Source organism: Acanthisitta chloris, unplaced genomic scaffold, assembly GCF_000695815.1.
Source record: "Acanthisitta chloris isolate BGI_N310 unplaced genomic scaffold, ASM69581v1 scaffold28154, whole genome shotgun sequence".
NCBI classification, from domain to species: Eukaryota; Metazoa; Chordata; class Aves; order Passeriformes; family Acanthisittidae; genus Acanthisitta; species Acanthisitta chloris.
In genome coordinates this window covers 1-12349 of record NW_008670241.1, presented here as the reverse complement: position 1 = coordinate 12349, position 12349 = coordinate 1, and the positions used below count along the sequence as shown (strand labels likewise).

Genomic DNA, 12349 nt, shown 5'->3' with positions numbered 1-12349 from the left:
CAATTGCTCTCACCCCTCATTTTTGGTAGTCACACATACAGACACACACTTTATGTACACAACTTGGCCGAGGACCTGTGCCAAGCACCGCTCGGGATGGTGCACACATTCAGCAGCTGTCAAAGGAGAAGTCGTTTTACTTTCTTTTAAACTTGCAATGTTTGTCTTTATTTTGTTCTTTATATTTTGAAAGTGAAAAGAAATAGTATTGAGTCAATTTCTTTTTTTCTTTTTTTAAATATTTGTTCTATGTATTTACAAGCCTTAAAGTTGCTCTAAAGGTTCTGAGAGTATCACTAGTACTTTTTCCTGGGGTAGCACTGTTTTCAATGAGTTATTTTCGGAGCACTCTGGTCCGCAGAGGTTTTCCCAAACGCATTTCTTTCCGATCCAAAGTTATGTATGGTTTGATTACTATTTTCATTTTAAATTTCGGAAGCAAGCTGAGAGGCAGGCAGAAAAATCTGATGACAATTCGAAAATAAATTGATCTCGCCCTCATCTAGCTCACCCCAACCCCCTTGAGAGCTTTGTCTACTTCTCATGCTTTGAAACAAAACTGAGGTGCATATGAAGGGGAGGGAAATTTATTTCTCTGCTTTTGTTCTATTATACAATTTGTTTACAGAAACTGCAAATTTAAAAATTACACTGGCATTTGCAGTCCTTAAAATAATAAATTAAAAGTTTTCAACTTTTTTTTTTCTTTGCTAAACGGATTTGTTTCGCCGTGTGTTTTCCTAAGTCTGAGTCCTTGTTTAAAAAGAAAGAGATTTAAACAGAAAATATTTTCTATAAATAACACGTGTTTTGGTTTAGTGCTCCCGCCCTCAGGTTTGAAGTTTACTCCTGTGGTTTTTTTGTTCAAGTACCTTTTTGCCTCCATGATCACCTCGTGTTTCCCTGTTTTGCCTCTCCCACCGGTGCGTGTGTGGGGCAAGGGGGCTCAGCGCGAGAATTGGCCTTGCTGCACTGTGATTGGCGAAGACGTGAAACTTTTTAAAAAAATACTTAAATCGTTTCTTTTGTTTTTGTTGGTTTGTTTTCAATCTGTATTTTTAGTTTCAATTATCCTCGGACTCCTCTTCGGCCTCCCGCAGCCACGTGAAGAACGCCGTGACGGATTTTAGCGCGACTCCCTTCCCGTTCTGCTCGGCCGGGTCCTTGCTGCTCTCCCACTTGTAGAAGGCATCCTCCGAAATGACCTCCTCGTCGTACAGGCAGTCAAAAAACATCCGCAACAGATCTGCAGGAAGGGAATCGATGAGAGAGCGCCCGTCAGGCTGCGCCGCCCCAGCCCAACACGGCTCACGGGCGAGGGGAGCAACGCGAGCTCAGCACCAGAGACAGACAAGGGAAGGAAGGGCTGGCACCGAGTCACTGCTTCCTGGCTGCCTACACTCAGTGAGGGGACACAGGCCCCTCTGCTGCTGCCAGAGAAAAGGGAAAGCAGCAGTGGGAACACGTTATCTAGAGACTGTCCAGCAAGCAGAATCCACAGCAGCTCATCTGCCCTGGACCACACAGCCCCACAGCCTGGCTCGCCTCCGGCACTGGATTTCTGCATAATGAGCAACTAACACTGTAAGGGCACAAGGGATGACCAAACTGGGTGTTTCAGGCACTCTGATTTTGTGCTGCAGATCCCCTGAAATCCCTATTTCTTTGGCAAGCCCATCACCTCTTGTCCCAGAAGACGTTTCCGCAGTGCCTCTAGGACAAGACTCATCAGTTGTCCAACTCATTTTATTCCCTCCAAGCCCACAGACACCTGTGAAGCAGCACTGCAATTACAATCTCCAGGTACTGTAAACTCCACAGATTACTTTTTACTGCTCTTTTTTCACCCTCTCTTTAACAGCAGAGGTTTGTCCATCTTTCTGTGTGGTTTACAGAAGCACCCACAGCCTCTGGCCATGCATTTGGGGACCTGCACTGCTCCAAAAGCTGGAACCTGGGCAAACTGAACCCACCACATGCTGTCTCCCCTCATCCGCTACATGCAAAGGTAAGGAAAAGCACATCCTCTTCCAGTCTACTCCCACAGACACCCCCTTTCCTCACGCTCGAACCCCCAGCACAGACACAATACTTACTAGGAGGTTGATCAAGTTTTACTATTGATGCTTGTAGTGCATAAAGTGCTTGTAGTTCCTTCTCTGTGTCTGAGTCTAGGTACTTGAGTAAGATGGGCACTCTCTGTTTGATAACAGCAGTGTCCACACGGAAGCTGGAAGAGTCCGCTGAGGGGAGAGAAGAAAACAGGGTCAGCTTTGGTACACAGCAGCAGGGATGGGTCTCTTACCACCTTTAGTTACCAAAACAGAAATCACAGACACAGGTTAGCGTGGAGAGAAACGAGGGTATTTCTGATCAATGGCTTTTTCTGGAACTCTTGGTCCTTCCAGTTCCCCAGATTCAACCCGCATCTGCAGTGACCCTGGCCCTGAACACATGCAGGAGAATCACAACCTGACTCTGCAGTGCCAATCGTTGTGTTTCTGCAGGTCACTTGGTTTAGAAGGTTTTTAGACACAGAATCATAAGCTGCGCATGACAGGAATATGCAGCAAACGCATTACAAGTCCATCAACACATGGATAAATTATTCAGCAGCTTTTAAGTGGATCATGCAAGACAATTCAGAAGAAAAAACATCTTGATTAGAGGCAAGGTCGAAGCCTAAACCCGAGGATGATGCTCCTGCCACATATCAGGAATCCGGCGCCGGTGACACTAGGTGGCACCAGCAAAGTTCTGTTCGAGCAAGAGGAAGGAGCTGGGCTGTCCTGCCCCTCACACACGAGTCCAGACCTTCTCTCCCCCAGGACTCTCACAGCTCACACAGAATCAGGAGCTTTACAAACGCCGTTTTTTGCCTTGTGGATGCCAACAGTAAAGAGAAGCAAATGAACTGACCAGATGTTTCTGGCTGCAGTTCTTCACCCAACATCCATGAGGGTCTGAGGTTCCACCTGGGAACCCATCCCCTTTCCTGCATTTCCAGCTGACTGCTGTACACCCAAGCAATCCCCATAGAGCATCTTTCCAAAATTCAGTCTTTGCACACAAAGCTCTCCCAAGACCGAGGCTCAGGCTGGAATCTTCCTGCAGCCCGTGCTGCCAACCGGTGCGCAGCAGAGCGGCTGCAGTGGCAGCGCCCACGTGCTCGTGCTGCCACAGGAGAGGAAATGCTCATGACCTTAATAATGTCCCACTCGTTTCCACTTTTGCTAGGAAAACCAATGAACGATCTGGCACTACCCAGAGCTGTTTGAAGCATCTGCTCACACGAGGTCACCGGGACACGCCGGGGCCTCGGGCACAGCGTGACCGGCACAGCACCCGGCTGTGCACGGGGAAGGGACACGGTGCTGCCAGCACAATGCCATAGGATGCAAAAGCCTTAGTGTGTGATTAAACACAGCCTTGGGGAGGGAAAAGTGATATAAACTCGAAAAACATCCGGTAATTCTTTGCAGGTTTGGTTTGTGTGGTGATTACGCTGCAAGTTACTCACCTATAATAGCTGCTTTACAAACTGCTGTCATTAAAGCTCTAAGGAATGTAGGTGAACTCATCTGGCTTTCATCTAGATTAGCCTGAAATCAAGACGAAATGGAGCAGTTAAAAACATAGAGTGAGAGCTTCCAAACTGCCCCTGAACCTGCTGCAAGGCCAAGCTCAGCAGCAGCTGCTGCACTACAAACCCAGTTCTCTCCCTGCAGACACTCGGTTTTCCCACTCACCCCGACACTCCCCTCAGGTACCTCAACAAGCAACACCAGTTCCCATGGGATCAATGTATCACTGAACACCTCCCACAAGGAGCTGTTTGTCTAGAGAACCAAACCAATACCACTGGGCTCCTGCAACACCCTTACACAGAGTTTTGGGCTTTTCCAACAAACTTTACAGTGTGCTCCTTGGGTGGAGATTTGTTTGCAGAGACTTGTTTTCTTCTTGTGGAAGAAACTCAGAGAATGGCTGTGGAACTTGTCCAAGGCTTCAAAGAGCCTGTGGGTGATCCCAGATTTTCAGTGCTGCTTTCATTCCACTCTCTTCTTGAACAGCAGTGGAAAAATGACATTTCTAACACATTGCTCTGCCACAGAAATAACTGAACCGAAGCTGACCAAGGTTTGGTGTAAGCACAGATCTAAATGCATCAGGCTGGGTATAATTTCAGACACTAAATATCTGGATTAATGGACACAGCCAGAGACAGAGAGCAAAGATCAGCGGGTTGACAGGGCTTTTCCCCATCATTTATCTTTGTCTTTATGTTCTCTTCCAGTGCCTGGCCCAGTGCATGCCCTCAGTGACTACCCAGGATGTTTTTGCAGGGGGGAATTTCCAGAGGTAATGTTGGAAAAAAGCAGTGAGAAGGTTTTCTCCCGTTTTGGGAAGACAGTATGCAGCAGTGCATGGAATAAAAACGAACTGGCACAAACAGTGCATTCAGTGTAACAAGTCTAGAGTATTTAAAAGAGCATTACACAGTTAATATGGCTGAAGTCTTCCTTCTTAGAGCTTACTCTAAAATAACTGATTATATTTTAGATTTTAATTCTGTGAAAGTGCTTAATCTTCTCAATGTCCTATACCCAGGGCGGAGCCTGCAAAGACGCTCCTTCAGACCAGAAAATATTGACAAAAGCAGTTGGAAGGTGTGTAGGGAGGGTGAAAATCGTCTTTGTACCTCTACCCAATCAAAGATTTGTTCATCATTCGCCTTGTCCTCAACAATGAGTTTTTCCAGCTGCTTGTTCAGCTCTTCTGCAGAGAGTTCTTTCTCTGAAAGTGCTTCTGAGGAACTGGAACAGTCAGACTCTGTGAACTCCAACTTCTGCAACAGCACAAGTGAGAATGAAAATTAGTGCAAGGCACTTTTCTAGGCTGAATTAAACCAGACTGAGAGAGCAAACTGCACTTCATTCTGCTTCCTGGCATCTTCCAGCTGCTCAGTTATCATCACAACAGGATAATTTTTCCCTGTTCTAAGCATTATCAAGTATGTGATAATAACATGTGGAAATTGCATTATCCAGCAAAGACAACCAGGCACCTCAGGGCAGCTCCAGCCCCACACAAGGTGGGCAAACACACGCAAAACCGAGCGCATGTTGCTCAACTGGAGTGAGGGGGAGCTGGAAAGCAGTGACCAGAGCTGGCCCTGACTCAAAGGAATTGCAGCTAACACCCCAGTTCACTGCAAACTGTGGCAGAGGAGCACAGTCTCCTCAGCAAACCCCAGGCCTTGGTAATCCGTTTCATTTCCTGCAGCACTTCCTAAGTGCTAAAACTGGGCAGAGGATCACTCAGAGCTCCAAAGGGAGACAGACCTCTGGCATCTTCCTGAGAAGCAGCACCAGCAAGAACTGTGAGCTGCCTCCAACAGTCCTGGCTCCCTCTGGGATCATCATCCAAGGTGGGATGAGAGAATAACTGACACCATTTATTGTGGCCTTTTTGCAGATTGTCTGTCCTTGCAAAACTCACTGAGTTTGCTTTCCCCAGCTGGAGAAACAGGTCTCCTAGAGGAAGCCAGGTAATGGGAAACGTGTGCCTGGGAGCCCGGGGGGAACGGCCATCCGCCCTGTGCTTCAGAAAGGAGGTGCTGAATCATCTGCCCTTACCCTGGTACAACTCACCCCATGTCCCAACTACACACAAGAAGGTGATGGAAGAGGATGAACAAATGGGACATGGAACAAAAAATCAGTGTGCTAAAACCACTGAGCAAATGATCTGAACTCACTTGTTCCATGAGAAAGGTATGTACATCCTCCCCTTCGGGCAAGTAGTCCTTCCAACTGAGGCCAGACTCCCTCCATAAGGCTCCCACTTTCTTATGGCTCTGAAACACAAACAGTTTGCTGCTCATTTTCAGGACCTGAGGGACCCCAGGGAGCTCACACGAGGCCGAGTGGTGCAGCTGTGTCAGGAGAAATAACAAACTGTTCAGCCACCAAACAAACGCCCCGAAATGAGTGAGAACATCCGGAAATCCCGTGCAGGAGATGTCACATGTGCAATCCTGCCACAGGTATGCACATCTCGTCAGGTGGGCAAACACCTCGGTGACGGGGAAGAAACAAGGCAGAAGGTGACACGGGGGGTTCGCAGCAGCTTCCAAGAGTACCCATGAACAGTGACACGTGGAACAAGGCAGGTTCCCAGGGCCATGACACACAGCTGCACTCAGCTGACTTAGATCCTTCTCCTGACTTACTCCATGACTCCACACTTCCCAGCCTGGATGTTAGGCATCAGCAAATTAGCTGCTCTGAGAAAATTCCTTATTTACACAGCTGTTTTCTGTGCAGAGAATCAAGAGATTCAGGTACATAATCCCAAGTTCTCTCTTCAACTCTCAGAATTTACTGCAAACCCTGAGCAGTGCCTGTGAGCACAGACAGTTCAGCCTTCGCAGTCTCCGATGTCACACTGACCTTTCTGCCTCCTGCCCCAGGGGCACACACACAGCTCTGACAGCAATAAAAACACTGAGAACAACCAGCCCTTTTCACCCAAACGCTTTGCCAAAATGTTTCTTTACAGCACCTGCACACGGGAGATTGCTGCACATCCTGAGCCAAGCACTGATAAACTCAGCCTGACTTTCAGTTTACCAAGCAAGTTACAATTCCCAGTTTACAATGCAGGTCGCTAAGAGCCAACTGTGCATAGCTCCTGCTCTGATCCATCAGGATCTGGATTAGATGACTGATACTACACTGAAATACTTGAGTCCAAGCCTCGGCCTGGACGAGACCAGATCAGAGAGCTGTGCCAGAAAGAGAAACTCAAGGCTGTGCTTCCACCCCTGGAGCACAGCAGCTTTTCTTTCACAGAATAGGAAAAAAACAATGGAAGTCAACTGACTAAAATAAATAAATCAAGTCACTATTTGCAGTGTTAGACTGAAATGCTCCTGGAACATTCAACCCTACTTGAATGCATGCTTGAAAAAATAAAAAAGGCAAGTGAGGGATTTTACAGGGTTGGAAATGGACACTATCCAAAGTGAGGATTTAGCTGGATTTAAAAAAAGAAAAAAACAAAAACGGAGACAAGAGTTATAGGGAAACCACCAAACTGTTTGGACACATGACTGTGAGGTGTGTAAGAGAGCTCCCCAAGTCACACGGTGAGGTGTCACTACCCCTAGTGATGGGTGAATCTCAAGAGTTGGCAGGTTTAGTTTGGATAAGCACCCAGAGGTCTGAGGCCATCTGAAGCTTATCCGAACCCTGAGAACCTCTGCAGTCTGCAAGAACAGCCCTCTCGCAAGATTCCCGGCACTTGCTGCTTCTGGAGAGCCCAGAAATCCCTTGAGAATGTCCCTCTTGCAGTATTTCAGCACTCTAGCTTCTGGGAGAAGCCAGGTGCAAAGGTACCTGCGAAAGGGAAAAGTGATGAGAAAACAAAACGTTAACTCAACTCCTGGCACCTCGCAGGGCTTGGCTGGAGACTGGGGGTGCAGAGAGGGGTGTCCTAGGCGAACTGGACTAGCTGGCCCATCCCTAAATGTCCTCACGTGGGAACTGTGTAGGCTTCATGCACGAACACGAACGCACCGCATCCAGCTCCTACCCACAGGGGACAGGAGCTCCTACACACTCACCATTTGTTTGCATAGAAGGTGCAAGATTTCAGCAAGCAAGACTCCAGCTCTTCCCACAGGAAGCAAGGGTTTGCTAAATTCTCTAGAATGAAAGAAAAACAGGTATGTTTTCTCTATAATTGGCATTTTGAGTGCAAGGCAAGGGGTAGTGATCAAACTGTGGCAGGAAATCACCTTTAACTTCTGCCAGGGAGGAAGGATTTGATCTAGCTAGTGCTGCTGATAGAACACTCTGGGGTGCAGTGACCTTGCCACAACAGTGCTAATTACAAAGACTTTGATTTTACATCAAAAGATATGTTCTATTTAGTGTCAAATCCACTCATTTTTGTGGGATGCTGTATTTGGGGAGCCTCTGGGATGCTTCTGGGGAAAGGCTGTTATTTTCTCAATATACTGGTTACATTCAACTGGCTTCTGGTTAATCCCCAAACACATAAGGACAGGAACAAAATATATGAACTCTGGTCCTGGAAATGGTTTCCAGTCCTGCAGACAAGGATTTGTGTCCATTTAAGGCAATGCCCAAATGGTAGTCAAGAGTCACAGAATCTTAGAATGGTCTGGGCTGGAAGGACCTTAAAGCTCACCTCCTTCCACTCCCATGGGCAGGGACACCTTCCACTAGCCCAGGTTGCTCAAGCCCCATCCAACCTGGCCTGGAACACTTCCAGGGATGGAGCAGCCACAGCTGCTCTGGGCAACCTGTGCCAGTGCCTCAGCACCTCACAGAGAGGAATTCCTTCCCAATATCCCATCTAACCCAACTCTCCTTCAGTTTTTGTACCCTGAGCCACACAGACTCCTGTACTATACCTCGCCCTCTGTAAGTCTAATTCCCAGAGACTCTGTGCTCCCAGATGACTGCACTGTACAACACTGGGGTATTTTTTTAGCTCAGCTGAAACAAACAGTGCTGAAGTAGATTTATGGATAAAACCCTTCTCCAAGGGGGAAAGCACCGAGCTCCCTTCCCAGCACAGCTCTCAGTCCAGCCAGGTCCTGAATGCTGTGCAACAAGGAAGCTTTTCATCAGCTCACTCGGGAAGCTGAGCCTCTATTATTGCTCATCCCTTACCTATTGATGGGCACCACACTGTGAAAATACTACAGCACAGCTGGAAGAAAAGAGCATCACTTACTGTATAAGTTCTCTCATAGAGATTCCTCCTTCTTTTAACATGGGGGTCACCAACTCGGCCAGGTACAACCAGATATGGGGTATATCTATGGCCATGTCGTCTGCCATCTCCAAGGTCTCGGAAAAGCTTTAAAAAGAGAAGGAAAAACAAAGTGTTAGATACAATTTAACTGAAGACTTTTCCTGCAAAGGAAATCTGCACTTTTAACAATCTTTTGTTACAGACAAGAGGAGTGAAAGAACCACAAAGGTAATAATAAAGCTATTGCCATCTTATGCTTTCAGTGCTTCAAAACTGCCAGGAGTGAATTTGTGGAACCTGTGGAAATGGCATCACCTTTTGTACAACCAGCAGATACATCCAGAAAAGCTCCAATTACAGTAATTATATCCCACTACCAAATCATTTGCTAACTAGTAAAACCCATAAAGCTAAAAAGCATTTTGGTCTATAAATACAAACCATCTATTAAATGGAGCCTTCTTAAAAACACCCAAACATTTACAGAAGGGGGTTAATCATAACAGAGCCCCAAATGTAAGGCAGGCACTGAATGCCTGTATGTTAAACACCACAGAAAATAGCTCAGTGTAACTACCAAATCATTTGCTAACTAGTAAAACCCATAAAGCTAAAAAGCATTTTGGTCTATAAATACAAACCATCTATTAAATGGAGCCTTCTTAAAAACACCCAAACATTTACAGAAGGGGGTTAATCATAACAGAGCCCCAAATGTAAGGCAGGCACTGAATGCCTGTATGTTAAACACCACAGAAAATAGCTCAGTGTAGCAGAGCTGCCATCTAATTAGAGAACTGCTTCCCAATGACACAGACTCTAGAATGGCTCAAAACCCTTTTCCTATAAAACCTTTGCAGGTGGCTTCTCTTCCCATGCCTGGTATAAGGTGATAGTGTTTCTGTCTCTCCTGCCAGTTTTCAGCATTTCTCCCTGAAAACCCTGAACAGTTCAGTGTGTGGTTTAGTGACTGCAAATGCACATTTTCTCTTGTGTTTCACACCCAGAAGTCACCTCCTTTATTTTGCATTTCGCATCCTCTGCTGCTCCCTTAGCCTAGGCCTGTCCAAGCCTTTCTGCCAGGAGCTGGTTTCTCACTGTGCATCTCCCAGACGTGGGCTGTGACCACTGCCTGTCCCACACCCCTCATCACACCGGACTCTGCTGTGAGTCTGCGGTGGTTTGGTGTTCTCCTCACGCACCCACTGAACACCACTTGCCCTTTCATCATCTCCAGGAGCTGTTTCATGTTGTTTATGCCACATTCAGACCACACATCCAAATAGTTCATCAGGATCCACTTATCCACACTCCAGGAAACACTGAAACAGCTTTAATCACAATCCGTTATGGAAATGCATCACTTGAACTGAGTCCTTCTGACCATCAGCACTGTGTGGACACAAGTGTACTCCCTATGAGTATACATTTTTTCCTGCTGTTCCATATGGCTTTATGCTTGGGCTGCCTAAACCTCTCCTGTGAGCCCAATGAAATTCCTGGCCTGACATGGGCACAGGGAGATCCCTGTGGGAGTGGTCAGCAGCACCACGGTGAGACAGGATTCATAGAAGCAGCAAGACACAGACAACTCCGCAAAAACTCAGAGTCTGAGGTGTTACTTCACCTGCTTGTTCACTGATTGCCTTTGTGGATATCCTTGTCTCACCTGCCCTGCCCTACGGCCCAGCAAGGACTGAGTGGTGCCAGGGACCATCCTGGGAGCATGGATCCTTTTAGCACTGGACACCAGGCTGGGAACACAAAATCCAGAGAGCTGACACGAGCCAGCAGCCAAACTCAGGTCTCTTGAGACAGGTCTATCCCATCTGGGACACGTTCTTCTCCTCAGCCCCTGGAGGATCCTCCACTCCTAGCTGAGGTGCCCTGGGAAATCGTGGGGCATGGGTGAACCCTTTTTCCCGGTGGGAGAGCAGCTGTGAGGCTTCAGGCTACTCAGCTCCCAGACAGAAATGCCATGTGGAGATTTCTAACTTCTTCCTCCTCTCGCAATGGCATTGGGTGATTTGCCAAAATGTGAACATTGACAAATGTGTGCAGAACAGAGATCTAAACACACACACTGAAACAGACACCTACAGATCTGCTTAGCAATAAATTCTGATACAAATATGAACACATTTCCATTCACTAAAGCCTCTGAAACACTTAAAAGTATGTTACAATATCTGTATCACAAATCGACCAAGGTGAAAATTCTTCAAAAATGATGTGTGGAGAGGACAGGATACCAAAGCAAGGTGGAAAGTCATTCCCCTCTAGCACAGAGCTCATTTGCAAGGAACATGGAGGAAAATAATCCATTCTAAGCATGCTACGTGCAGAATACCAACCCCTTGAAGAAATCCTGCTTGCTCAGCTTTCCTGACTGCACCAACTGATGTAACAACTGGCCCATGTGATCCCTGGTGATCTGACTTCGCTCCAGCGTCGACTCCACTCCCACTCGCACAAACACGGGCAGCAGGCTCTGGGCACTGAGCTCCTCCACGCACTGCATGGCCTCCTGTTAACGACACACAGCCTCAGCCCCGGAACGGCCACGGCCACACGCAGGCCAGGCGAGGAGTCTCCACCACAGCACTGGGGGTTTGGGGTAAAGTGTTCAGTGTGGCTGCCAGGCAAAGCGCCGAACTAGGCAGTGGAGCCTCGTCAGGAACCACCACTGAGGCGGCAACTGACTAATAATAATACCAACAATAGTAATCTTAATAATGATGGAATTTACACCACCCAGGCAACACTTTTTAAAGGACACAATCACACTCCAGGGTACAGCTTAGTGAAATGATGGGGAATGTCCCTTGGATGCCCCCGGAACACCCATTATTGCATCAGACATCACACCGAGCCAAAAGGAGGCATCAGGTTAGATTTGTTACTGATCTGACCTGGCACAAACACCCACGTTACAAACCACATCACATCAAGGATGTCAGGGAGCATTTAGAGGAAAAATTCCACTTGCTAAAGCTCCTACTTTCTGGCCTGTGCATTTTGTAACCTAAGCAATTCAAACACTTCAATAGAGACCTTCAGAGGGATGCTCAATGTCACATGTCAAAAATCTCCACTGCCATCAGCAAGAACCTTCCAGATCAACCCACTGATCTCAGCAGGCTTCCTGACCAGAGACACCTGCCCTGTGACTCAGGTTGTGCCTTGAGTTGTCCAGCACTGGCAGCCCCAGATGCATTTCTGCAGGCCCTGAACAGCTTTTTTTGCACAGGTCAAAGCCTGTCGGTCCTCGCCCGTGCTGGGTCGGAGCTCGTCCGTCAGATGCTCCGACAGACCCTGCTGTCCCCAGGACACAGCAGTACCATGCTGCTGGCCAACCCTGCTGTCACCAGACACTGGTGCACAGCTCAGCAGTTTGAATTCACAGTCAGGTCAAACACTGAGGACCAAACTCCTGCAAAAGGGCTGTGCCTCTGCTGTACCCAAAAGCAATGTCCCCAGGGGTGGCTACAGTGACGTGGGTTAGGCTGAGTCAGTCACAGCTTCGCTGCATCTGAACACCACCAAGAATTCCTCA

The 12349-nt window shown here is 47.5% G+C and overlaps 1 protein-coding gene across 1 annotated transcript; it reads right to left on the bottom strand.

The window, feature by feature from the left end:
* Positions 1 to 229: 229 nt before the first annotated feature.
* Positions 230 to 11320, bottom strand: LOC103801210 (eukaryotic translation initiation factor 4 gamma 3-like; the record flags this gene model as incomplete). Its single annotated transcript, XM_009073619.1, has 8 exons — positions 230 to 1246; positions 2097 to 2243; positions 3521 to 3602; positions 4703 to 4849; positions 5762 to 5860; positions 7631 to 7712; positions 8773 to 8898; positions 11148 to 11320. Coding segments are annotated over 8 exons (1038 nt in total), but the record flags the coding sequence as incomplete, so codon positions are not given.
* Between the last annotated feature and the right edge of the window lie 1029 nt (positions 11321 to 12349).